This window comes from Rhea americana, unplaced genomic scaffold (assembly GCF_003343005.1).
Source record: "Rhea americana isolate MKP2758 unplaced genomic scaffold, rheAme1 scaffold_122, whole genome shotgun sequence".
Taxonomy (NCBI): Eukaryota; Metazoa; Chordata; class Aves; order Rheiformes; family Rheidae; genus Rhea; species Rhea americana.
In genome coordinates, this window is record NW_028185284.1 from 2,711,206 (window position 1) to 2,738,160 (window position 26,955).

The 26,955-nt window shown below is 49.7% G+C and overlaps 2 protein-coding genes across 2 annotated transcripts in view; both read left to right on the plus strand.

The window, feature by feature from the left end:
- Positions 1–4,738: 4,738 nt before the first annotated feature.
- Positions 4,739–19,193, plus strand: ARHGAP19 (Rho GTPase activating protein 19). The gene is made up of 12 exons (XM_085325695.1): positions 4,739–4,749; positions 4,856–5,121; positions 9,379–9,459; positions 9,772–9,981; positions 10,571–10,797; positions 11,349–11,435; positions 12,399–12,464; positions 13,192–13,380; positions 14,067–14,165; positions 14,756–14,848; positions 15,708–15,776; positions 16,299–19,193. Exons 1-12 carry the CDS (start codon positions 4,739–4,741, stop codon positions 16,353–16,355), a joined length of 1,455 nt encoding a protein of 484 aa, XP_085181821.1. The 3' UTR covers positions 16,356–19,193.
- Positions 19,194–25,099: 5,906 nt separating this feature from the next.
- SLIT1 (slit guidance ligand 1) overlaps positions 25,100–26,955 on the plus strand; it is a 36,451-nt gene continuing 34,595 nt past the window's right edge. Inside the window, exon 1 of the mRNA XM_085325696.1 lies at positions 25,100–25,171. Coding sequence (XP_085181822.1) covers positions 25,100–25,171 — 72 coding nt within the window. The remainder of the gene's footprint in view (positions 25,172–26,955) is intronic.

Below are 26,955 nucleotides of genomic sequence, written 5' to 3' on the forward strand. Positions count from 1 at the left end.
TGTTAATATAGAAGGAGATTTTCTTCTATTATCTGCCTTATTTTCAAAAGCTCTTTAATCCTTTTACTCCTGTAACGGTAAGGTTTTTCTACTGTTGTGTGACTGAAGTATTAGCTCTTTAGTGACAACATATGAAATGCACAACACGACACTGCAGTTGAATTTTGCCCACTGAATTAGCTATATCAGGCTACTTGGAAGTCTGTAGCTTCCAGCTTTTCCGCTTTCCCAGCTAGACAAACATAGCTAATGCCCTGCCCCAAAGGGTACCTCTTCCTTCGCTTTCTTGTCTTATTTGTGTTCTCGTTATGCTCTAGTTTCACATTACTTGAACTCATTTCTGCCTTCACATGCATGGAGTTACAACAATATAAAATCTGTTAAAACTGCTAAAACAGTTAAGTCTCACCTATCTGAACGTAAGCTGGCTTCCATATGAGCTAGTCTGTTTCCAAAGCTCTTGCTCCACAGGTTCAATCACAATGTTTTGCCAGTTTAGATCTCATTTTTGTCCTAGTTTCCAAGGCATTTCCCTGGTCTGGATCTAGTTACCTTAGGGATTAATTGATCCATCATGATTTTGACCTCCTGTACCACCTACTCCCCATGAAATGATGGGGCTGTCATGCCTAAAGCAAGAACGCTGTGTGTGACAGACAGCTTTCTTTGTGACTTGGCTGGGATCACAGGCTTTGCTCCTAAAAGATACTAGAATGACAAGAATCTCAGCACAATATAGGCCCCATTTTTTTTAATCTGCTGTCTTAATCACAGCCCTATTAGTACAAGTTTTATTATTCATTGGGATTTGATTTTATTCATGGCAACAGGGAGGAAGCTATTTGTTCCTTTTTGTCGTCTTTTGACACGTCATAAAGCAATCACATGTCACCGTATATAGAAAATATAACTCTGCAATTGCAAGCAAAGCAAAAAATAGCAATAAATTCTCAGAATAATGTTTACCTCCCTTTTGCTGCTGAAATATAAACTGTGAGTGTAGATACAGCACGCCCATCTTCCTTTTTTAACATGAATACAGCAGATGGGGCAAATGGCTTTTTTTTGAAGGTTATAGTGTGTGCAATACTGAGGATTGGCATGGTTATTGTGTGTAAAGCCAGTGGGGGCTTTATGTTTGCTCAGAAATGGAGGGTTGCTTCACATTTCCATTTTGATTAGCAATAATGATACAAAGGCAAATTTTCTGCACGAGGAAGAGCTGCTAATAAAGTGACCTTTCAAAATTAAGTAGCTCATTGAAGTGCAATGCCACAATAAGAGTATACAAGGCTGGTCCCAGCTGCGGCAGGCAGGGAAACTGGACAGGAATCTAGAGAAACATGGAACGGGAAGGCTCAAGTAGCAGACTTGCTCATGGCTGCATAGTAATTGTAGCAAAAACCAAYGGCCCTTTGCAGTTTCCAGCTCTGGAGGGGGCTTAGTCTGTGTGCTTAGTCTTTGAGTGGATGTGAAAGAAAGATACCAAAAGCCCCTTTGGCCAGTGTGAAAGACAAGGGCAGAGAGTATTTACAGCAAGGTCCCAGAGCATGGGGTTGGTGCAGTTAAAGGACGTTGTTATTTTCCTGCCAGTGCTGTAACATTATTTGTGCCTGAATGCCATTAGAAATGTGTTTGCATGGTTTGCTCATGGCAGACGTAGGGTAGATTTGGGGCAATTTTGCAAATTCTTCTTAGATGCAGGTGAAGAACAATTRACACCAATCTGGTCTTAATTCAAAGCTCTGGTTTCTGTGTAGGAATTATTTGCCGTTCAACTCCAGCTACACAGCCTTTGGCAAGAGACATGAATCAATTTGTCCAGCTTTTCTTTTCTGTTTTGTCTCTGTGTGAAGGCTGATGCCCAATGTGTGCCAAGGGGGCCTTTCAGACCCAATAATGCGTCCTTGTGTCTCGTAGCATGCGTGGAATTTGCATAGGCTGTGCTGGGACAGGCAGGTTTCTTTGTTGCTGGAAACAAGGAGCAAGTTCTTTTCCCTGTCTCTGCTTCCTAATGCCTCTCCAAAAGCTCTCAGCACTCATGTAAGAAATTTACTTTTTTCTATTTATTTTTGCATTAAATGTTGTTAAACTTTGTGTAACTGTAACAACGGGTGTGCAGAGAARTCATGTCAGTCAGTTATAGTTGACAAAATTGTTTAATTTCTTTTCTCTGAATCTGGATATCTAACTGTTGGAGAGAGCAGATAATCTGTGATGCTTGATGTAACTGCTGCAAAGTATTTGCATATCTTCTCTGTGGGGAAACAAAAATGCTAGTGAATGAATAACAGTGCACGGATCATTGCAGGCAGGGTCACTGGGCCTATACACTTGCTATTAACCCTTCTCAGGATCTGTATTGCTGTAGAATGAGTTGTCATGGGTTTCAGGCAAAGGGCTTGCTCCACATTATGGGCAGAGTTGACACTTGTTTGTGCATTTTAGGCCCATGCAATGAAATTAGAATATGATCAGATCRGTTGGTAGTTGCTTTTTGGCAGTTGATATTGAGTTGTTGCATTTTGGTCTTGATTTATTACAGATAACAAACTGCTGAAAAACTTACTGGGAGGTACTTAGAAAAATATGGCCCCCATTTGGAGTCAGCAGCATGCTCTGTAGGCCACTCTGAGTGATGCAGCTGGGAACCTTTAAGAGCTTTCTAAGTTTTTAGATGACCTGGCAGATTGCCTTATAGTCTGCTTTGCAGACCTTCCTCCTCTCCATCCCCCTGAAGGAGTCTTTGACATCCTTGGAGAGCAATGGCAAGGGGAGAGGTTTTTGTACAAATTCTCACGATGCAAGTGTTGCTGAGAGCCTGGCTTCCTGCGATTTCAGCAAGTGTATCTCTCCCTGTGGAGTCTGAGTCCCAGCTTTTCTCTTATTCTGATCATGCATCCTGAAAATCACGCCAAGATGGTCTTTCAGGTCAGAGATATAAAGCAGTAATTCAAATAACTGGAAGTTCACAGATAAAGCATGTAAATGGCCTGGGGTTCAGCTTACTTGCTGATGTGTGTTTTGATGACTTCTTTGCTGGCAGCACTCAGTTTACATCAGAACAATAAGCTTCTTAGATATCTGAACTAGTATTTTAAATACTAATGCTCTATACCTGTTACTGCTCTGTTGCTTCAACCAATGCGTATAAGGTCTAGCTGGTTGCAAGTACACTTCTTTTTTGTGAAAGACATGCTGAGCGATGAGCACAGGTGCCCAGCCATGGTTGGAACACAGTAATGTAGCCTCCTCTGCAAAAATGTAAGGAAAGGCTGGGTGCTCTGCCATGGGAAGATCACTTTGGAGCACGGGCTGGAGAAAAACTGAGGTGGCTGGAGAAGTGAGGGAGTGATTGGCAGAGCATGTACTTCCCCCAGGACGCTGCACCTCAGCTGCCAGAGTGAGCAGTATTTCTATTACCTGTATGCTTGGCACCTACTGTTGGAAAATAGTGTTCAGTGGGGGCTCGCAATTGAGTAGGGATGTTGAAATAGTGGAAAGAAAAAGATTATGCAAGAGCCAAAGTATGATTAAAGAATTAAAAAATGTGTTACAGTGAAAGCACCCAGTGTATGCAAGCTGGGTGGGCAGACAGACCCCACCCAGAGCCTCGGAGGAACCAGCACACCAACTTGCAAAGCTGGAGCAGCATGTTATAGCAGAGTATCACATCTGAGCAATAGTTTGTGACTGTAGAATGGTTGTGATCTTCACATTTAAGTAAAAGGGGAACAGGAGAAGCAAGCTAGGCAACTGTAGACTGGTAGGCCTGACTTCAGAAATGTGCAAGTCCTTGAGACAGTGGTGAGAAGATAGTAATGAAAGGCCTATAGGTAGTTGGATAAGGTTCAACATGAGCATTTAAGAGTGCCGCTTAACCTGAGATCTGATAACTGTTTTGATTTTAGACATGGGAAATGTAGCTTACCTAACTTCCAGTAAAGCTATGTACCTATTATGGATGACCATCAGTAAAACAGTATCTCTAATACATCCCATTTCCCATACCACRTGAGAAGTTATCAAACTGGAGAAATTAGACAGCAGTAGAGAACTGGGAGGTAGGATAAAGGATAGCCTGAACAAGAGTCAAGAACTGGATGAGCCAAAAAGAGATCTATTAGGAGAAAGGTTATTAAGAGTTCCTCAGATTAGTCTCGAGTGGCTCATGCTAATACTGATGAGTTGATGCCCACTTCAGACTCAGAGTAAATAGTTGGACAGTCATTTTAGCTGGCAGAGAGYAGTATCTGAGCAGTTGTTCGCTTGCCACCTGGGAGCACCTGACCTCTTCCTTAGCAGAACTGAGAGTCAGTGTCACATGTTTACGAGCTTAGAAACAAAGTCCCACGGCGTGAGAGCTTTGTATTTGTTGCTAGGAAGGTAGTGATGATGGAATGGCTACAGGAGGTGATGAGTATGAGCTGGCTTTGAATACATTTAGGTTGGGATTTAAACTTTAAGGCCACTGGGAATAAATTTCTGAGAAGAAAAGGGGACTGAACTTAAAGACTGAGAGTGATGAGTTAATATAAAATATTAGATATTGTAGCTGCCTGAGCTGTGAGAAAGTGGATGCAGTGAGAGTTTCTTCACTTGGGTGCTCTCATGTGTTGTTGAAAATGCTATCATTACACTACAGAGTGCTAGTTTTGGGCTGTGTTATGCAAAGAGGCGAAAAATGTTTTTGCTCCAAAGGGAAATTAAACTATGCTGTACTGAACACTCACCAAAGATGTACCWTGGGTATAGTCTTGTAGCCCCTTTGTTGACAGATGTCTCCTTCAGGGCAGACCAGCTGGCCGTAACAGCAAAGCAATGAAGAGATTTTTTTTCTTTCCTTTTTTTCCAGTGATGCCATCTGCAATTTTGTCATTTGCAATGACTCCTCCCTCCGCAGCCAGCCGATCATCTTCAATCCCGATTTCTTTGTGGAGAAGCTGCGCCATGAAAAACCGGAGGTGTTCACAGAGCTCGTGGTCAGCAACATCACCAGGCTCATTGACTTGCCTGGGGCAGAACTGGCCCAGCTGATGGGCGAGGARGACCCAAAGCTGCCTGGGGGAAATGGCATAGCCTCTGGATTTTTGCGTTCCCTGATGTCTCTGAAACGCAAAGGTGAGTGTGGCATGGTGCCTAGCACCTACCTTTAGAGYTGGGCTGACTGTCATCTGTTACAGGTAGTTTAGAGAACTTTCAGTGCAAGCCTATTTTTTCAAGCTTCTCTCAAATGCTTAATACTGTAGGTTTGTAATCTCTGGGGATGTCAGCTTTGGGAAACAACAAAACAGAGGCCAGGAAATTCAGCCAGGAAATGCCTTGCTGCTTCTAGAGTRTCTTTATTCTGAGGGTTTGTTTGAGTTGGCCGCAGTCAGTTGGCTGCTCATTGTGCTCAGTGCAACACAAACCACAGAAATGTAGCTTTGGCCCTGACTCTTCCTGATCTGACTCTGTGGATGGGACCGAGCTGGAGGGGTGTTCCAGATCAAACTGCAGGTTCTTCCAATGCATGCCAAGGTGTCCTTGACTCTTTACTCAGCATGCTTATTTTTGTCTGTGGTAGTTCATGCTTCTCATTGGCTTTCCTCATTAAYGATAGAGTATCAGTAAAGGCTGAGAATGTCAACTTCTGTGAACAGCAGTAATGTCCRTGTTTTCCAGGCCACTGACTTTACTCAGTGCCTTCTGTCTCCTTCAGTTGTTATCCCAGCTTTCTTGAAGGTCGTGTCTGTGCAGCTTAGAAATTTGTGGAACAGGTAAGCTTCTGCCATCCCAGTGCCAGTGAGTCAGTGACAAAGCTGTCTCTGCCCAAGCCCAGATTTGATCCTAGGGAGTCACTTGTTTCTTTCTTCTGTTGAGGCAAGCATAGCTTCCAACACTCACCTGGAGTTTTCTTCTCCTGACTATTCTTACCTTTTCTTTAATGTTTGGCTGTTGTAATCATGAAATACTAGCCCCAGCACCCTTCTCAGAAGTCTAAAGTTTGCCTTTGAGCGCGTGTCTTCRCATCCTCTCCTCACCAGCAGCTGGCAGTTACAATTCAATTTAATTATATCTTAAAGGATTTTCCAGATGTGTGTGCCTGCTTATACCTCTGCCCACTCTCAAGGGGATGGTTAAACCCTTTCACTTTTCTGGACAGAAACTGAYTCTTTCTGGATGCCTCTCACATCCCTCCTTCAGCCATGGTTTCCTAGCTAGATTGCCTGTTTTTTGGCAGAGAAGCTGTGGGTAGTTGTCTTCAAATGTTGATAGTTGGGATTGAATACTTCAAATGAATCTCCTATTTCCTTTGAGAAATTCTGGTACTGTGAACACCTCTGAGAAGAGAATTACCAGTATGTCTGAGTTCTTTTGCTTTCAATCTTTGTATCATTTCTCTAAGTGTTCCTTTTCCTACCAGACTTATGCATCTATAAGGATAATCTCTGAGCTCCACTGCTSAGACTGAACTCTGGTACTGGCATCTGCCCTCTGCTCCTGGCTTACCTGGTGGGATTCCTAGTAGACACACTTGCCCTGCCAGGCAAGTGAACAGCCAGGCTGGACTGAACAGCACTGCAGGGGATAATCAAGTACTGCAAATCAAATACTTCAGCGTCCTTTGGTGAGAATTACTCAGTATCACCATGATTTTCCTTGCTGCTCTATAATAACAGGTCTTTACACTCTTCTCCCAAACTGCAGTTACACTGTGCTTGGTCCTGTGTTGCACTCACCTCTGTGTGAGTGCAACACTTTAGTGAACACCTTAGTGTTCATGGAAACTTCCCTGTTCTTCTTGAAATTGTCTAGCAGGGACTTGTCAGTCTTCTCTGACTTTTTTTTTTTTTTTAATTAGCCATACTCTGCTGGAGCACTGTTCTTGCCAGCTGTCAGAACTGATGTCTCCTGCTAGTCCCTCTTCCACCAGGAGCTCTACTTTACCCAATACAGACTGCTTCCATGACCATGTGTCTGCACTAAAGCTACAGTAAACAGATGTTTCCAAGTCAACTGGCTGCACTCCCAGGCTGCAATGGCAGCGTCTCCTTTCATTGACAGGCACTGTCTGTGAACTCCAGACTCTGAGAACAAGTTTGTGCCTACAGAGAAAATCAACTTCATGTAATATGTTTCATCTTAGAGCTATTCTTTGTTTCTCTTGATGTTTGTTCTAGCTACTCTATAACAGGTTTTATTTCTTCAAAGCCAGAGGCCAAGGACTGTAGAGCTCAGAGCTGATCAAACTGCAAATACTTCTGACTACTTTGAGCATCAGGAAATTCAGAATCATGCTGCTTCTTAGTTTCTGAAGCAATTGTACAATAACATCGAAACCTTTATAACTCAGCATCCATTCTCCAGACACTTCTTTCAAGTTTCTTTGAGAATCAAATTCTTATTCAGATACCAACTTCTGACTTTAAAAGTAAATCATATTCATCAGACCTTGCACGTCTCCAGAAGATATGTTTTCCTCTCCCTGGCCGCTATGGATTCCATCTGATGAATGTCTAATGAATTTAGTTTTCTTCAAGGACAAGAATCTTTTACTAACCATTCTTTCATTTCATGTTCAAGCCTTTCAATCTTACATGAGGATCAAGAGGTCTCATTGTCCTCTTTCATTCTGCAAGGCTGAAGACCTTTTCCATGTGCTTTATCAGAGAGGGATCAGAAAGCTCTTGATCTAACAGGAGGTTGGAGTTCTTCATGGCTTACCACATATTTCGGAAATCTAGTCGCATAGGAAGGCTGCTTGAGAAGTGCACGGGGTTAACCTGGTCTTTCTCACATGCTGTGATTATCCATACCTCAGAACAGTAAGATCTGTAGTACAACAGACGAAAARCTTGTAAAATCACCATGTTCTATGAGGAGAAAAAAAGCAAGACAAAGCCTATGAGGGAGATGATAACTTTTATCAGGCCAGCTAATGCACTGTTTGGATCACTTGGCTATCAGCTGCAACAGTAAGAGGAAAACTTTCAGCCCTGAAAGCTGGTGCAAATGCCCAGCTTGAYTTCAGAAGTGGCCTGTGCTCCTGCAAGCCTGGTGATGAGGAGCGGAGATCTATTTTTTTTTTCTTTTTTTTTTTTTTTAATCTGATGGCTCTTTGAAGCCTAAGTACAAAGACAGGAGGAACCAACTATATGCCTGGTTCCAGTTCTCAGTCCCAGTCAGCATGCACAGTATCTAGCATTTTGTTTCTAGCTGTGGTCAAAGCCTACATTCTTCTCAGGAGAGAAGTGGTACCTCTGGCTCTGGTTGCTGCTGCTGAGGTCATGGGAGTTGCTTCAGCCTTTTGAGACATAGTGTACTGRCTGTGTATATCTGATGAAAGAAGTCAATCACTCTCAAGACCCCATTTATTAGAAAATATTAACCTGCTTGATACCTACTTTCTTACCTGGCAAGTCCCTTTCTGGACAGAAACAGTTTTCTACAGTGGTTCAACAAGTGCTTTTCAGTTTAAATGGACTTCTAATCTAATGATTCTTTCCATATAGAGATCTCCTTCCTTTCAGCTCAATTGCTTCTCTCTTTTTGGGGCCTGGAACTTGTATTACTGACTGGAGCTCTGGAACTGGTAACTCATGCCTGATTTTTGTTAGCAGAGATAAAAGGAAACTCCAGGAGTGAGAGGAGCTGTTGGTATTCCTTACAGAGAAGGGCCCAGTTCATTGCTTCCCTACTGTCCCTTCTAGTTTTTCCTTCTTCAGTATCAGAAGATACTTCATGCTTTACTGTACTCAGTACAGGGCAGCTGACTGCTATTCAGGCTGAATATACTGACTGAGATTCACTGCTATTTATTCATCTCTGAAAAGGAGACTGACATGAGTCAGCCAGACCATGTCTGCCTTCCTTGCTGGTGCTTATTCCCTTCTCCCATGTCTTGTAGCTGCAGCTCTTTCTTCTGCCTCCCTGCATGTCAGGCCACAGTGAGGACTAATGCAGGCCTCACTTCTAGCTATGTAAAGCCCCTGTGAGGCAGGCACCTGAGAAATCCAGGCTGCCACATCTGCTTTTCCCACTTTAACTGCTGTTTCCGTAGGATCCATGCTTGCAGATATGCCCTTTAAAAATGAAACATCTGTTCTGATGTTCCTTTTTGGGAGCTAGGTGTTGGTTTGCTTTAGCTGATAAAAACTGTAATTAAGCTGAGGTAAGAAGCAAGATGATGAAGCCCTTGCAAATACAGCACTGGAAGATGAAGTGACTTATTTGGGAGTGCTTGTGAGATAACGTCTATTAGGAGTCCTTTTGACCTTTTATCCTTAGCATTTTTGTGCGTTAGTCTGCTTACTGAGATTCTGTTCTTTGGGGAATACTCTTCTCTGGGGCTATTGGGCTCTGAGCTGCCTGAACATGTTATCCTCTGTTCTGCAGAGAAAGGGGTGGTATTTGGCTCACCGCTGACAGAAGAAGGCATTGCACAGGTTTCCCAGCTAATTGAATACCTGCATAAACGTAAGTGACTGTCTTATTGCCTTCCTATCTGTTTGGGCCACCTCAGGTCTCTGGTGTAGGCTGAGAGGCAAGGGAGTTTGGGGCAGGACTAGGCAACTGTTCCTCAGGATTGCCTAGCAGATGAGTTCATCTCTTTCTCCTTGTTTCTGTTGAACTTTCTGCTGGTGTGACCCAGCCTGAAGTCATGGCTCTGAATCCTGCTCACTTAGGTTTGCTGTTGAGTTCTAGAAAGCTGGGAGAACTGCTTTAGTAAGAGGAAGGAAATCGGCCTTTGAATAACCAGGGTCCTTTTTCCTCCCCTCTGCTGAGCAGATCTACGAGCAGAAGGCTTGTTTCGGGTGCCAGGCAACAGCATCAGGCAACAGATCCTGAAGGATGCTCTGAATAGTGGTACAGATATTGACCTTGACTCTGGGGAGTTTCATTCCAATGATGTGGCCACCTTGCTGAAGATGTTCTTGGGCGAATTACCAGAGCCTCTGCTGACACACAAGCATTTTCACGCCCACCTCAAAATTGCAGGTGAGTGAGCAACGAGAGACAGCTATGAGCAGAGGGAAGAAAGCCAACCTCCTAGAGAGCTGGTAATGCTGCAGAGCCACAGGGTAAGCTGGAGGAGATTCTGAAGTTCATTTCCTAAAATCAGGGTAAGATGACCCTTACGGTAGAAAGATTAGAGGTGGAAATCCTAAGAAATCACACTGGGTCTCTCTAGCCCAATCTTGCCCTCCAGCAGCATAAGCAGATGCCTAGGGAAGTACAGTAGATCGATCGTTGGGTAATCTGAGTCTCCAGCTGTTTTAAGTCTGGAGGTTTCTTGAGCCAGGTGCAGTTTCAATGTACTTGGTAGCCCTTAATGAACTGTCTTGTGWGAACTTACTCTGTCTGGAACCCATAAAAACTATTAGCAACTGTGTTATTCTGTGGGAGGAATACCATGGATGAATTTGAGGGGCTTGGAAGCAAGGGGAAGGGAACTGCAGGGCCAAGAGCTAAGCAGGAGTTTGGAAGAGAACTGGCTGGGTGAAGAGGAGAGGGTAACAGGCTGCAATGGACCTGCTGTTAGGGAAGGCAATGTGTGTCCTTCACCTTCTGCTCTGTGCTTTGGCAGATTTGATGCTGTTTGATGAGAAGGGGAATAAAACTAGCACTCCGGACAAAGAGCGCCAAATCGAAGCCCTTCAGCTGCTGTTCTTGATCCTTCCTGCACCTAACCGCAGCCTACTCAAACTGCTGCTGGATTTGCTCTACCAGACAGCAAAGAAGCAGGACAAGAACAAGATGTCTGCCCACAATCTTGCTCTCATGTTTGCACCTCATATCCTGTGGCCCAGAAATGTGAGCAATGCCTCAGTATCTGCTGGTGGGATGTCACAAGGTAGAAAGGAGAGGCTTGGCAGCTATAGGGGAGCACTGGGATGGGAAGGATGAGTGATGTGAGAGCTGGAGACTGCAATAGTGAAGTAGAGCTGCCTGGCTGGACTCAGGGTCATGGTGTTCAGCCCAAACCTGCCCTAAGTCTCATTTGTCACTGATACTTCCTCTTTACTAGCAAGATTTAAAGCACAGCACAGTCCTGCTTCTTTTAAGAATGGCTGCTCTAGGCAAACCTTGCAGACCTCACTCTGCAAGGTTTCTTGGGCTACTGGTAAACTCTTTTGCCTTAGAGCTGTCTGGGTGGCCAGGGTGTTAGGCCAGCTCTTCTCGGAGCAGCTTTGGCTATGTGAACTTGCTAGTCAGCATGCTGTGAGCCTTGCCTGCCCATCTCCTCAGAGCTGAGCTCCCACTGAGTCACTGAATGCGTCCATGTCCCAGAAACAACGTAGGCAACAGAGACCCTTCCTCCTTTCCTTCTAACAGCTGCTCCTTGGTCTGTGTCCCTTTGCCAGGTGACAGCAAATGACCTGCAGGAGAATATCACAAAGCTAAACAACGGAGTGACCTTCATGATCAAACACTCACAGAAACTCTTCAAAGTAAGTGTGCTTTGAGGTCCTGATCTTCCTGCCCCTTCTGCAGGAGACTGAATACCCCTTGTCCAGACAGGTCTCAGATGTCAGGGGTATATCCTGGGCACTCTCTTCTGTGGCAGGAGAAGGAGGATTTGTACAACTGTTTCTTTAGTGACTAGAGAAGAAGTCTTGGCTGGGCAAACAGCCCAGGGGAATGAAGACAGCCATGGAGGTGGCTTTTCTGCCTTGKCAAGGTCAGAGGCATGGTGCAGTGTAATACCACCCTCTACTGGACACCCAAAACCTGCTTTCCATAAGGGAAACTGGTTTTCCTGGGGCAGTTATTGGTGGGGGCTCTTGTTGGGAAACTTTGGGATTCTGGTGGAATAAGGAAATTGAAGGGATGAAAGCTGCTGGCACCTGGATCCCTAATGCAGGAGATCACTTTGTTGTGAACACTTCTCCGTGTGGCAGTCAACCCAGTGCTGTTATGGGCAGAGTGTGCAGTTCTGAGCCTCTTGGTCTAGCTCAGTGTGGGGTGTTGTGGTAGCATAGTTAGAGTGGGGCTTTCTGCAGGTCCCTCCAGGGAAGTGTTTCCAGAACAGATAGTCTCTTGGCTTCCCAGGACCTTCCTTGTCCTGTTCTGTGGGCTTCTGCTGTCTACATAGTCTTCCCATAGAAAGTGCCCCTTCTGACCTCTTTATCAGGTACCTGTTTGGCCAGAGCTGGGAGAATTGCTTGGAAAAAGCTTTTGTGTGGAACCTGTTGTAATTCTGTTCCCCTTTTGTTGATTATGTGTGTCAAACTGAGCAGAAATTGCACTGGGGACATGAAACATCACTGCTTGGTCTGCTCTCGACAGCTGAGTCTCAGAAATGGCTTGTGAGGAGCAGCTCTTGGAGAGGCTGCATCTTTCCCCAAAGTCAAGSACATTAAACGTGTGTGATATTTCCCCTATGTTCATGGCCTCATCTCTCCTCTGCCCAGGCCCCAGCTTACATCCGGGAATGTGCCAGGCTCCACTATCTTGGATCCAGAGCCCATGCATCAAAGGTAAGGCCAGCAAATGCAGTGCCTGCCCTCCAGGAAAGGGCAGAGGCTATGCTCCTGCAAAGGGATCTTTGTGAGTGAAAGAAGCTGCAAACAAACCAAATCATGTAGGAGGATGTGTCAGAGAGCAGGAGGGAGGAAACCATATTACRTGGTAGTTTAGGCAACTGCATTAAGGAAATTGGGCAGAGTTGAAGCATCTGTTAATCAAAAACACCAGGAAAGCTACCAGCCCCTCTCTAGCAGCAAACCTGCTTGCTGTGCCTATCACATGCAGCACCTGCTACTTTGTGGGGCTGTGCCTTCCAGACAGACACATCCACTGCCTTGGCTAAGCTGCTTGCAAAGAGGGACTGGAATAAAGGCTACCTGGTGCTGCTGGGATAAGATTTGTCTGTGTCTTTCCAGCAAACGCTTTTCTGCCCCATATAGCTGCAGAAGAGGGAAGATGCTTTGGAACAAGCTGCAGTAACCCGTCGCAAGCCTGTTAGAGCTTCTGCAGCTGGCATCCAGGAGGGAGGGAAGAAGCAATGGGGTCACCTTTGTGTTGCTGTCACCTCTGCCTGGCACAGRGCCTGCTGGTGCAGTGCTGCTGCAGAGGGGTAGGGAAAACTCAGCCCTGAATGCTCGCTGGGGTGAGGCAGCTCACGAGACAGTTTCCAGTGTGGCTCAGATGGGTAGCTCATTTGGATTAAAGCATGGCAAGCAACTGCTCTCTCCACTTTCCCAGGATGACCTGGACCTGCTGACCTCTCCCAGCTCCAAGGAGCTGCAGCCTCTCAAGTCTCAGAAGCGAAGCCGATTGGACCCTTGCCATCAGGAGGAGACCCAGCAGCGCACAGAGGAGGCACTGAAGGAGCTCTTCCGCCATGTCCACAATATGCCTGACTCTGCAAAGAAGAAGAAGCTCATTCGGCAGGTAGTGTGGGGAGAAAAGATATCTTTAGGGGCATAGCACTAAAGGCAGGCCTGCTGGAGGGCTGCTTTCAGTTCTGGGGAGGGTGAGCTTTGGGCCTTGCAAGAGGTAGAGCTGCATGAAGGAAGGGGAGGAGGAAGCCTGTGCTGAATGTGGCTGATAGTGGAGGCCGTTGCTGCTCTGAGCTCTCTGTCTCCCAAGCAAAGGATTTGGCAGCCGGAAGTCCCCCAGTCCTGATCATGGCCATATTGAGCTTGCTACCTCAGGAAGAGAAAAATCCTGTCTCGTCTTGCCTGCATAGTGTGGGACAGATTGGTCTGCACTTAGTCTAGTGAGCAATTCCAGAAAACCTACTGCTTAAGGGAGCCTGGGCACAACCAATGCCTATTCTGTCTGCCAACCCTTAGTTCCTGCTCAAACCCCTTTCTACTATGGTAGCTACTGGTCTTGGCTGACCAGGTAGCCAGCACAAAGCAGCCTCGCACTCAAGCTTCCTGTAACCCTGGCTAGGAGAAGTGTCCTTCCTTTGCTTGCTTCTTCCTGCAGCTTTCAGCTGCCCCTCCATTTTGAGGGGGTAGGAAATACTAAGCAATGTCTGACCAGAGGGCAACAGACAGGGCTGTGCACAGCAACAAGAAGCTGATAAGCTAATAGCTATGCTAACATGCTGCTCTCATGTTTTCTCCTAGTTTAATAAGCATCCTWCAGCTCTCACTCCTGGTTCTGATGTACGTACACCCCCAGCACAAAGACGCACCCGCTCACGCTCCTTCAGCGGTCTCATTAAGGTAAAGGCAGCCTCTGACCTACGCTCTCTGCTGCGAGTTTCTGATGGCACTCYGTGCTTCTTTCTTGCCCTGGCTTGTGTAAGGTACTTGACAGTARGGACTATTCAAAGTACTGTCTGGTAAAGAACACAGATCCACTGGGGATGGGAAAAGGAGCACAGCAAGAATAAGCCTTGCTAGTATAAAATGTAATTATCTATGAGACACACTGCTGTATGATCTGTGCATCTTTGCAAAGGCATCGTTGCTTCTCAGGATGAGATGAAGACTGACAGGGAGCAGGTCACTTAGTCTAGGTGGCTGTTAGCACAAGTGCTAGCATGCTGGAGGCTGCTCTACAGCAGCATGTACCTGCTTTTGACAGTCTGGGCTCCTGGCCAGGCCTAGTGTCACCTGAATCCTTTAGGACCATGCAGGCTAAGCCTCGTGGAATGGTATTTCAGGTGGTTCTCTTTTGCAGTCTTTGTCCCAGCCTGGCTTCCTGTTTTCTTTCTCAGCATCCACCTGTTTACCAGAAACACATCCTACTTCTTTTCCTTTTCTGTTTTGCACTCTGAGCACTAGCCAACAGCTCTCTCCTCCTTATGCAGCGGAAGGTTTTGGGAACACCAGTTATCATCGAGAGGAAGAACAGGGATGTCACGCCAGAGCCTGAGCAAGCTAGCAAAGAGAACATCCATCTGGTAAGAGCTTCTCCCAGCCCTGCTGAAGCTGCCAATGAGGGAGTGCATGAAGGGGGCATTTAAGTGCAACTTGAGCRCTCATTTGAGCTATTCTTGGGGGCTGCTTGCTGTTCTCTGCTCCAATCAAGGTTTTAGAGTTTCTTCTGCATGATCAGATAAGGCCTTAGGAAGCTACTGTGGGAAGACAGTGCAGGGCTAATAGTGAAGGCAGCACTGGGAGCAGGGGTGGCAGCCTTCGGCCCTCACTCTTGTCCCTCTCGTTTATTCCTGCATCTCCCCTCRGGTGTTGGCTGTGCCCCTTTCCCTCACTTTCATCCCTCTCCATGAGTTGTATATGGAGRTCTTCGCTCTCAATCTGTTCCGGGACTGAACTGAAGGTTTAGGTTCATGTTAGTCTCTAGACTTTGTTCTGTGGGTCAGTCAAGACCAGGGCTGGCCATCGCTGCTGAGGTCGCTCTTGTTCCCAGCTCAGTCTTCAGGCCCAAGCAGTGCAGCYGTGGCTGTACAGCACTGCAGTGACTCTGAATCAGGTCTGTCCCCCTCCCATCCTTCAAGAGCCACACAACACACACATACCTCCAATTGGCTGGCTTACCGAGTGGCCTGCACACATGGGGCAGGCATGGTCTAGTCTCTGGGGTGACAGCTGCTGCCTCTAAGTGAATCAGCAGTTTAAGGCTTGGGCAGTGCCTATACTCTGCAGTCTGCTGCCTGTGGTAGGGCTGTCCTCTGTGCTAGGAAGGCCGYGTGTAGATTTGTCTGGGAACTGCTCTCTGCTAGGAGAGCCTGCTCCCAGGGAAGGCTGTGGATATCATTTCATTCCTCAACACTCTGATCCTATTCTCCTCTCTTTTTCCAGTTACAGAAATGTGGCTCTCCAGCTCATGTGTCCCAAGCAAAGCTGAAAATTTTAGAGGGCCGGAAAGAGGTGAGATGCTCGTATGTGCAGTTCTTCCTGAGGGGAACCTGTCCTGTTGGGCTCTCAGCTCTCAAGTACAGAGAGAGACTTGCGGCGACAGTGTCGCTGCAAGCAAGGCGCTGTCTCAGGCTTTGTGGCAACCGTGGTCCTATGGCTATAACAATTTGTTCCATGCCGAGCTGTGAGCGATAGATGCTCTGGAAGCCAGACCTTGAAGGGATTCACCCAAGCAGGCGTGTACAGCCCTTCTGTGAGTTGGCAGGCTGCGTGCCACGGGAAGGAGGGCAGCTAGCCTGTTGGGGCTGGTGCTAACAGCCTGTCAGGTTGGCAGTGAGATAAGAAGTTAGTACAGCCTAAGGCCAACTGCAGTAATTGTTCTTGTCTGATYGCTGTCTCATGTCTCGTACTCTGCTTTGGTAAAAGGTATGGAAAGACTGCAGTGGGAGCCCCTGTAGGGGGAGGACAGCCTATCTTCTATTCCTATGTGGYGTTCTGTGTCAAGCATTCAATCTCTCTAATCTTCTGCTCCAGGACTCCTGTAGACGTGTGCGAGCCCGCCTGCTTTCCAAGGAGTCATCGTCCCTGTGAACTGCCTCTCACCAATGCATGGGTGGGGAATGCCCAGCCTCACAAGCTGTGAATAATACATGCTGCACTGAGARGGGAGTGCTACAGGCTCACGGCAGCCTTCAACATGCCAGCGCTTTTGAAACTGGACCTTTGCAAGGACTGCAGGGACTTGTTTCTATCTGTATACAAACATGTCATTCCACTATGGGGCAAACCACTGTATAACCACAACCTGTGCAGCATGTCTGACCTGCTGGCTCTGGAAAGAGCTGGAGAGCTCGCTTACGAGAAGAGCCTTGTGCATTATAGGGCCCTGTTTGTACTCCCAGCTCTTTGCAGTGTGCTGGGCAGTTTTTTTGCCCCCCTTTTTTTTTTTCTGAGCTATTAACAAGTTGGCTTGTTTTTGCTTCCCCTTCTGTTAGCAGTGCAAATGAGGTACTCCAACCTTCATGTGCATCCTGGCAGCTAATCTTATCTCCAGGCCTCCTTTGGGGCTATGCTCCCTGTGCCTTCAGGGACCAGTTCTCTGCTTCCTATGGAGTCCTTTTTACCTACTGTCCCTGAAGCGCACAACTGGTACATAGCATGGGGTGRGCTAGAGAGAAGAGAAGGGGCTGAGGGTGCCATCGTCTCAAATGGGGTCTGGGGAAAGCAGCTTCCCCAATAARCTCATTACYCYTTTTCAATGTGAGYTGTAAGCAGCTTCTGCTCACCACTTCCATGTGCCTGTCATATGGYGCTGCCACTGGCTTTGCCTGGGGAGCAAGGAGTGTCTCTGCTTAGCATTCTTCAAGGGAGGCTAAGCTGAGCAGGACTTGTTCCTTGGAGGCAGGAGGCTGGCAAAGGCTGTCTTGAGGCAGAAGGGCAGCCCAGCCTTTGGAAGCTGAGATGTCTAGGGCAGGCAGAGTCCATGTGCGGCATAAAAACAGCTATAGCATCATAAGAGGTGAAGGAAAGCTCCAGCTATTTGTGATCTGCAAGTGGTGCCAAAGGCTTTAGCTCAAGATATCTGGATGCCCTGTCTGGCAAGTGGCTGATTAGTAACTAAACTGGGAGAAAGGACTGGAGCTGGATTCAGTTCTTTGCTGTGAGCTATAGAAATGGGATGAAAGCATCTAGATACGAAATAAACCCCTGTTGCAGCTGGCCAGTGTCAGCTGCCTTGTTAAGCTGAAGTGCTCCAATAAGCCAGTCTCCCCCAGTAGCTGTCTGCAAGCACTCCAGGACAGGAAACACATGGGGTCACTACTGTGAAATAAAGATTTAATCAGCTGAGGAACCGTCTAAACACTTCTCAGCCCTTCTCAGCGAAGCAAATAATCTCTGAAATCCAATTATAATTGTCTTCTAATCTTTAAGAACCAGCAGCCGACAGGAGTTGGAGCTCTTTCTTGATAGCTTTCTGGGACAACTGGTGGCAGGAGGTGTGAGGTCAGGATTTGAGCAGGGAGTTCAGTCCAACTAACCAGAGCTGTCAAAACAGGGCTTCGGAGCCCTGCATGGCTTAGCTGGAATCTGTGTATTACTATTATTGGGTTTTTTTGTTTGGTTGGTTGGTTTGGTTTTTTTTTTTTTTTTTTTTTTTTGGTACTGTGATTTTTAGGAGCTACAAAGCTATATGCCTTCTGCTGTTCTATCCAAAGGGATGTTCCAGGTTCTTTATGTGGGGCAGTCTTTTCCCAGTCTGACCCTGAAATGGAAGAGCTGCCTTGAAAATGTAGGGATATTGGAACTGTAGGTGTGGGAGTTGATGTTGGGAGCCTCTGTCACAGCGAAGGGAGAGCACTGGTTCTGCAGGGACCAGGCAGATGAGGATGCTGTGAGGAAGGGCAGAGGCTGTTGCTGTGTTAGCAGTATGTGCTTTTTGAATGTGTCTGTAATTATTCCCTCCAGAGGCTGAAACTGTCTGTGTGCTCTTCTTTGAAGGGCAGGCTGTGTTTTGCTGATCACACTTCTACCACTGCCCCTGCAGTTTCTCATGTTAATGGAGACTTGGRGATCTTGGCTCTGCCTCTGAACAGAGATGAGGCAGAGCTGAAGGTCTAATGCAGAGTGGCATTGCACAGAGAACTAGGCCTGGTTCTGCTACCTCTGTTTTTGCCTGCATCGAGGGTGGCTGTTGGGTGAAGCATGGGTTTGTCTAGCCCCCTGCCCCTTTCTCTCCCCCCAGCATACTCAGACATATCTATATCTCTGTATGGATGTTTGCTTGGCAAGGTTATCTCATTCCTAAGACTAAATATACTGTTCCTTTACAGATGAGAGAAAAGTAACTTTTCCCTCCAGTGGCCAAACAACTGTGTCCCCYTTGGTGGCAGATCTAGCTCAAGAGCTGTGCCTGATTTCTGGCACAGCTGAGGTTTACTTAGCTCTAAAGAAGTTATCATCTCTGGGGCATCTGGCTGACATTCTCCATGTCTCAGATGCCTTCTCTGCCAAAAGCAGCGTGGGTGCAGTCTCCAGACAGGGCAGCCCGAGGCTTCAGAATTGAAGGTCTTGAGGTCAGTGCCCTGGGCTTTAACCCAAGGTACTCTGAGCCGAGGCTCAGCGGACTAACAGGAACTTGGCCTCTGCGATCCCTGGATGTCRCAGCCCAGTGTGTTCACACCCTCTCATAGGCGAGGGGGATTGAAGCTGTGCCTGGATGTGCCTTGTTGCTCTGCCCGGCACAGTGCCTCACAAGGATACTTCCTTCCTGASCTGCAACTAACTGTTCCCAGAGTCTAGGATTTCTGAAATATTTTTAATCTTTTTCCTTATTTATGTATGCTATGTATCTACTGTTTCAGGCTGATGCCTTTCCATATGTTTATGTGAAATCCCCTTATTAAATGCTTTTATTTTTAGTGTTTTTGCTCCATGGCTTAAGCAGTTTCATTGGGACAGTGAGGACTTGGCAGTGCATCCGCTTTCAAAAGGGAGAGAGCGTCTGCTCAGAAACCCTGTACTGCAATCCTTGGAGTGCAGAAGTGTTTGGTGAGCTGCTGTGTGCCTGCAGGGACAGCACTGTCCTCCTACATGGCATTTGTGCTCCCTCCTTCCAGGGGTCTTAGTGCAACACAGGATGCACAGACGGGCTTTCCTCGCGCACTGGAGGTATAAAGTTGGACCTCTTTCTTTTTCTTTTCTACCCGCTGTCATCAGGGTGAAGGGAAACCTGGATTTACAAAGAGCACTTTATATAAATAATGGATCAAATGAATACATTTTTTCTCTTTAGAACCATTCTTTTCTTGCTAATCTTGGCTGCTGAGGGAGGATGGTTTCTGCTTGCATTTTCGTTTCCTTCTTCCTAATAATGGCGTCTCAGATTTTATGCAGATTATTTCTCTGTGAAGTTCTTCCACATTTGAAATGCCCTCGGCTTGCCTGCTATGCCTCAGACGCTCATTAGCATCCTTACTGTGTGAGTTAAAAACAAGCAGGAGAAGCAAGCTGCATGGTACGTTTGAAACCTTCCTGTGGGCTCAGCTTCAAGCAGGCTGGGTTCTCCTCCAGAGGCAGAAGYTGGATATCGTGGGACTGATGCGCCTTTTCTCCCCGGAGCTCATGGGGCAGGAGGGGATGGGACCATTATGCACTTAAAAGTGGGCATAGGAGACCAGAGAGATGCTTCRGTTCTTGAAACTGCTGAACAAAAGGAATGCAAACATTCACAGTAGCTATTTTGAATACTGCAAATCCAATATTGTCTCCCTGATAATCATGATTCAAAGTGACAGGCTTTATACTGCTTACATAATTTTAAAAATGAATAATTTTTAGCCCCTGAAGCCACAACCTGAGCACCTATGGTTGGCTGTAAGTAAAAATGTAGCAGTTCTGAAGTCAGTGGAACTTAACACTGGGTGAAGGAGAATCTTAGTTTTCATTATGCTTGGTTGACCTGTTAGTATTCCTGCACAGCAGAGGCATTGCAAAGCAAACAAGAAGTGTTCACCATTCATTCTGTTATACAGTTTTATCTCAAATTGCACAGCACTGACTTGCAAATAAGTTCTGCAGATGTCACTACCATCTAAATCAATTTTTGTAAATGGTTTTGATTTTAAACTACTCTGCCCTGGTTTGGAGTTGAAACAGGAWCTTTTTTGTCTTTTAAATTATCAAATGTGGCTTGGAGCTGTCATGCTGCTGCTGTATCTTATTGCCTAGGGCAACACTATAGACAGAAACATGAGCAGGGTTAGCAATAGATGTTAGCACCAGCCAGACCGGTTATCAAGCTTTACAATCTTATTGGCTTGGATTAACTAATATTTTTGCATGGAGTGAATAAATTACCATGTTTAGTTCTGTTTGCTTGTCCCGCTAGTGCTGAAGGCTATAAACTGTGCAGGCCCCCAGATGCCAAGATCTCCGTGCTGGGTCTCGTACTGACCCTGTCCTCCTCTTGTGGGCCACGGACTGCCTGTGGGATCTCTGCTGGCACCAGCTCCCAGGCCCCGTCCTGCTTCCAGCCCATTGTCGTTGCTAGGGAAGGGCCCGTGCACGAGGTATGCCATGGGGTTGTTCCCAGACTCCTGTAACTTGGTGCACGGAATTGCTGTCCCCAGCTATAGATCACAGTGTGAGGTTCAGATGCTTCCCAGCACCAGCCTCTGAGGTGCCGATTTTGGCCCAGTCTAGGGACTGAAGTCAGGGGGTTCAGAGCTTTCCTTTCCTGGTCACTGGCTGCAAAGTCCCAGGGCCTGCGGCTTGCCARCGGTACTCCCTCTCCACTCCCAGTACAGCCAGCACTGCCCCTGTCCCGGGTTAAACCAGCCTCTCCTGCTTTGCTGGTGGGAGGGACTTACAAATCCACAGCCCATCCCCTCTGGGGGGTGGCTTGTGTGATCTTAGCCTGCCTCCCYTTGCACCAGACTGCTGGGTTGCCCTTCATCAGCCCTGCTTCCCTATGAAGCTCTTGTTTCACCACAGCTTGGGCCTGGGAATTAGGATGGATGTGGATCAAAAAGAAGCTTGACCCGTTTGTCGTGGGTGCTTATGTGTATGTAAGTGGGTATGTGTATGTGTCTGCATTGGCCTGAGGCTGACCTAAGGTTTGTTTCTTCTGGCCCTTCCTCTTAGAAAGCTCCTGGCCTGGCTGCCTGCCCTCCCTCCTGCCCGGGCGGGAAGCAGGGCCTCGGCCCCCCACTGCATCTTGCACAAAAGCATCTGGCTCCATTGTGCCTTGCTAAGGCCGTTCTGCTGCAGCAGCACAAGAGGGGGCTGGCAGCACACGCTGTGCCGCGCCACGGGCCGGACCCCCTGCCTGCCCAGCTGCCAGACCCTCCAGCAGCCTCGGAAAGCCGGTGGCCTGGGGACAGGCTTGGCCCCTGCTGTGATGGAGGGGCCTGGTGGTTCCTCCTTGACCCCGTCTGGGGGATGGGCAAAGAGAAAGCTGGGGCTACGAATAAAGCAAACAGCATAGAGAGTGAAGAGAAGTGTGTGTGTGAGGGGAGCAGTGTTCAGGCTCATGGATGCAGAGAAGAGGTAGAGGCTGGGACTGGAGAGATGCCCCTTTTGTAAAGGACAAAGTCAGCTCTGTGGGTAGCCCCTAGCGTGGTCCTCCAGGCTGGGTACATGTCTGGGGCTGAGTGGAGCTGCCCCAAGAGTAAGGCTAAATCCCTCTCCTGCTTGCCAAGTCATTTTGGGGCRCTGGCATCCTCTTGCTGTTCTCTGGAGCCAGACCCTGGTAACTTGTTAGTCAGGCTTGTGTAGCTGGAGCTGCTGGTCCYTCCTGCAGCACCTGCACCCTGGAAGTGCTGCCTCTACAGCGCAGGAACCCGGTGACCGAGGCCAAGTGGGGCTGCTGCCAGCTCCCCTGTCCTATGGCTTGCAGGCTCTGTCTTTCTTCCAGCCTCCAATAGCTGCGGCTTGTAACTCTGCAAGGCCTGGGGGAGGGACACGGCGAAACATGCTCACAACAAACTGGGACGGGCWAGATGCAGAAACGCAGCTTACGGCTGCGGAGGCCCAATGAGCCCAAACAGGCACATGGTTTATTGATTATATCCCAGCATGGGACCAGCCGCCAGCTAGCCATAAATACGGAGCACAGACAAGCTCGTCTGCACCCAAGGCATCTTCATTAACGAAATCAGGACAGAGGCTCTGCCTCTCTCATCTGTCAAGCTGAGGCGCTTCTTATCTCTCAGGTTACCTGGTTTTCCCTGCTCACACGTGTCAGTGTAAAGGGGGATTGTAATAAGGCAAAAGGTATTGGTGGGAACAAGCTCTGTTCTTCCAAAAACAAAGGCCGATGCCTCCGCTTACGCCGGTGGCCAAGGTCATCTGCTGCACCCTGCAAACCCACCTGCTCCTACTGAGAGGCAGGGCTTTACAGCAGAGGAGCTGCRGTTTATGGCACCATGGAGAAATATGTTGGATGTGCTTGGCAGCAGCAAATGGAAAGTTAGTCTATTAAACAGTAAATTATTCCTCCAATGCGTCTTCATTGAGGAGGGTTAATGAATGGCTGCAGGCAGAGCGAGYGGGGAAGAGCGCGTGTGCGCACGGCGCAGATGTGGAACAATCSCTACATCTGGGGACCCCCGAATCCTGCTCCCACGCCGCACGAACAATAGCGTTTCCATGTGCGAGACGCTTCGCAAGCACCTCCTCGCGTGTGGTTTATTCAAACCAGCTCATGCTGTGTCGCAGAGCTCCCAGGCGGTTGCTGTGTCCAGCCGTGCTGGGAACAGTGTCTCTCCATCTGTGTATGGGCTGCTTGGAGCAAATCTTTTCCTCGTGGGCTAGAGCTGGTTTKGGGAGTGGGGCTCATCCCCTCCATTCAGCCGTGCCACAAAGCAGGATCGTCCGCCTCGGGCTGCTCTGCAGCACGCAGGGTTAACGCAGGGCATGGGGCAGGCTGGGCTCACGCTGCTCTGCTGCTGTCTGCTGCGTGAGGCTGGGGCCACATCTGCCTGCTCGGTGTCTCCCATGCTCCCCAGGGTGACCTGAGCACGAGGCTCTTCCGTCYGCCCCAGTGGCAAGGTCCCCGGGCAGTGGGGCTGCCCCCGGGGCTCGGTGGGACCCCTGGGAGATGCTGGTGCAGGGTGATGCTGGCAGTGCTCACGGGGTGATACCTGCAGTGTTTGTGGAGCAGTGCTGGCAGCCTTTGGGGCAGATGATGGCGACGGTCGTGGGGTGATACTTGATGGCAGTGTTTGCCAAAGATGTGGTGCTGGTCCTCAGAGAGGGGCGGGAAAATGCTGCTGCTCAGCGCACCCTGCCTGCTGCCGCCGCTAACYGGGCGAGATTTACTGTGCTCCCAAYGCCCCGGCCACACGCGCGACTCCCTAATAGACCCATCAAGGGCTGAACAAGCCCAACAGGTGCCCTGGTGGGGCCGCCGCGCCGGCCCGCTCCCGCRCAGTGCCTTGTCCTCCAAAGCCAAGCGTGTCCAGCCGGACAAAAGGCGTCCGGGCCACCCAGCATGAGCCGAGGCGGCCAGGCATGACAGACGTGGCCCCGGCTGGCGGAGGGGCAGCCCGGCGGCCCTCTCCCCGCGCGGCCTCTGGGGCACGCTGAGGAGCTGGACGTCACGGCCGCTCTGCTCTCGGCTCGGCTCCGGCTGGGCCCTGCGGCCCCGTGCACGTGCGCAGCTAAGCTCCTGCCATTTACCGTGCGCTGGGAGACCCAGGGCGAGGACGCGGTGCAGGCACAGGAGCCGGCCCTGGCTGGCCGGTGCTGCGCCCGGCGGCCAGCTGCAGCCCGTCCTGGGCTGGGTGGAAATGCCCGAATGCTGCCCTGGRGGGGCTTGGCTTAAAACTGGCAGCAATTTTGTTTGAAGCTTTGTAGCTGCTTCGCATCTCTTAGCACGACAGGTCTGGCGCGTACCCTGGAATCCTTCCCCAGATCTTCCCATGGAAACTCCTCTCCTGCAAAAAAAAGCTTCTGCTTCATTTTAACCAAACCCAGAGCCCATCAGACAATCCAGATGGTCTCTCTCTCTATCAAGCAGTTTGGCCCAGATCCCGGTGGCAGACGGCAGGACCAGGCCTCCCTTGATAAAGAAAAGTTTGTTTTTTATTTTTCTCCCTGCTCCTCATCCATATTCAGAGGCACCCTGGGCCTTTCCCAGGCAGCTGTTGCTCTCAGCGGCCCACACCACCCCGTGCAGAGCACTCCGAGGCCTGCGGGATCACGTCCCGCGTCTTAATCCGGGCCCCTTTCGTAGCGGTGTCATTTCACCTCTCCTTTGCCTCTCTGCGGTCCTGAACTGCTGCCCGTGCTGGGGCTGYCCCTGGCTGCCCAGGCTGCAGCCGCTCAGCGGGCAGGTTGCATACACTGGCCCGGATCCGGTGGCATCCCAAAGGGGCTTCCTCCACCCCACYGCTGCCAACGCGGCAGCACCCCGCTCCCGACGTGCAGGAAGGGGGGCTTGGCCCAGAGCCTGTCCCTCTGCCCTGCCCTCGTCCCCCTCGAGCCTCGCGCAGCCTTTGCAGGGCATCGGCAGCCCAGCAAGGGGGATGCGTCCGCAAGCAGGGCCCCTGCAGAGGGGTCAGCTGCAGCCAGCAGCCCCGCGCAGGGGGTCTAGGTGCAGGAGCTGCACCGCGGTGGGCATGTGGCGCTCGCAGCAAGTAGCTCCACAGGAGAGCAGGAGCTGAGGTACCCGCAGGACAGAACGTGGATCTGGGCCTGAACCAGGGTCTTCAGAGCCCCAGCCCTGCACTCGCTTGAGTCCCTTCCATGCCGAGCGCAGGCTGGCGCAGACAGCACCTTCCTGCAGGCTAGTTGCTCTGCCAAGGGCACGACCCCAGCTATAAAGCGACCCGATGTTGCTGCAGCTGGACACAAAGACCAGGGGGAGTCTATTTATCCTGCAGATCGTGAAGGATTCGCCTTGGGCAAGTGACTTTGCAAAAGCAAGGAAACAAGATCCCTCAGCCTGCTCCTGCAGCAGGAGCAAAGGGCAGGTTAGGAAGACAGACAGGTCTGCGGGGACACTGTGTCCTTTGGCAGGGGACACTGCCTGGCAGCACAGCTGTCCTCAGAGAGGGGCTCTGCTCCACTGATCAAGGAGCGGGAGGGAGTTTGGGAGGGAGGGAAGAGGGTCGACAGCATGCAGGCGTTACACGGGTAGGGGCCAGCTTTGGGGAATGCAGAGCAGCTGGGAAATTCAGCCCCAGAAATGCAGCCCAGTGCTACCAAGGAGGCTGGTCAAGGGAGTCAGTTCAGGAGGAACAAAACACCGGGATGGGCTTTGCGCAGCCCTGGGTGCAGAGCTGGGGTCTGCGCAGGGGGTCCGGGTCTCTTTGGGTGCTCAGAGCCGGGGTCTCCGCCTAAGCACTGCAGCAGGCTGCAGGGCCACCTCTCCTGAAGCCGTGCCAGCGACGGGTCAGCTCCCAGAGTCCTGGGAAGCAGCTCATCTTCCTCGCTGTCAGGGCTGCTGTGTAGCAACAAGGAACAAACCCCTTTCAAGCATCTCAGCCACAGCTTCCTCCCGGGATTAGGGCCAGAGGAAGGAGATGTCATGAAAATGCAGACAGATGATGGGAGCCTGCATTCGGGATGGGAAAAGGCTGCTGATTTGGGCCAAGCTGATGCTGCCGTGTGTGTGTGTGTGTGTGTGTGTGTGTGTGTGTGTGTGTGTGTGAGTATGTCTGTGAGGTGGCACTTGCCTGAGTGAGATTCTCGCAGACACCTCTCTATGGTTAAGGAGCGTTGGCTTGCAGAGCACAGCGCATGAGGAATATTGATTTAAGAAGCAGTCCTGCCCCAGGACCCACCACTGTCCCTGCAAATGTCCTGCAGGTCAGGGGGAGGCAGAAGGGGTGAGTGTGTGGTGGGGTGTCCATGCTCCCCTCCCCTTTGCCACCTTCACACTGTGCAGAAGGGGTATGGAGCAGGTCAAGGGGCTGAGGAAGTAGCCCCCAGCCCCAAGGCCAGCTGGAGAAATGCTTTAAGCCAGGCAAGAAACTRTCTCCCAGTGTGTAGAGCTGGGAAATTCCCCTGGGAGCATGGGGTGGAAGGGGTTTCCCTGGGGGATGTGCACTGCCATGGGGCTTGCTTGGCCCCGCCAGGCACACCGCCGCCTCCCCAGCCCTTGCGTCCTCTCTGGCTGCTGGAGGGATCGACAGGCTCCGTCTTCCCCGAGGGGGAAACTTGCAGCAGTTGCTGTCAAGAGCCACGACTCAACTGGGCATCTCAAAATCCCTGCCGTTCCCCCAAAGACTCAGCCCCGGGGGTCGTGGGTTATGCGAGCGTCTTAGGTGCCATTAATGAACCAGGTGCCCTGCCCTCCTGCTCATGCAGCCCTGCTGCTTTTCAGTTGCGGACCTCAGGAAAGAAAATGAAGACAACAAAGCGAATGCAACATTCACATTTCTGAGGTGTCAAACGGTTTGGGCCGAGCCCATGAGCTCTCTTGGCTTGACTTGTTTCTGTGTCGGAACAGGTATATTTTGTCTCTTCCTCGCTTCTCCTTTGGCCTCCGCAGCCCGGGGCCGAGGCAGGGGGAAGCCAGTGCGGCCCCGGGGTGCCCTCGCCGCCCCCCGGCGTTGCTGCAGCCCGGCTCCGCAGCCGCCTCCCGGGGGAGCTCGCTTGCACCGGGTGCTGAGCCCGGCGCCCCGGGAGGGGGCTCCGAGCCGGAGCCCCGCGGCAGCCCGAGGGCCGGCGCGCCCCGACGGCG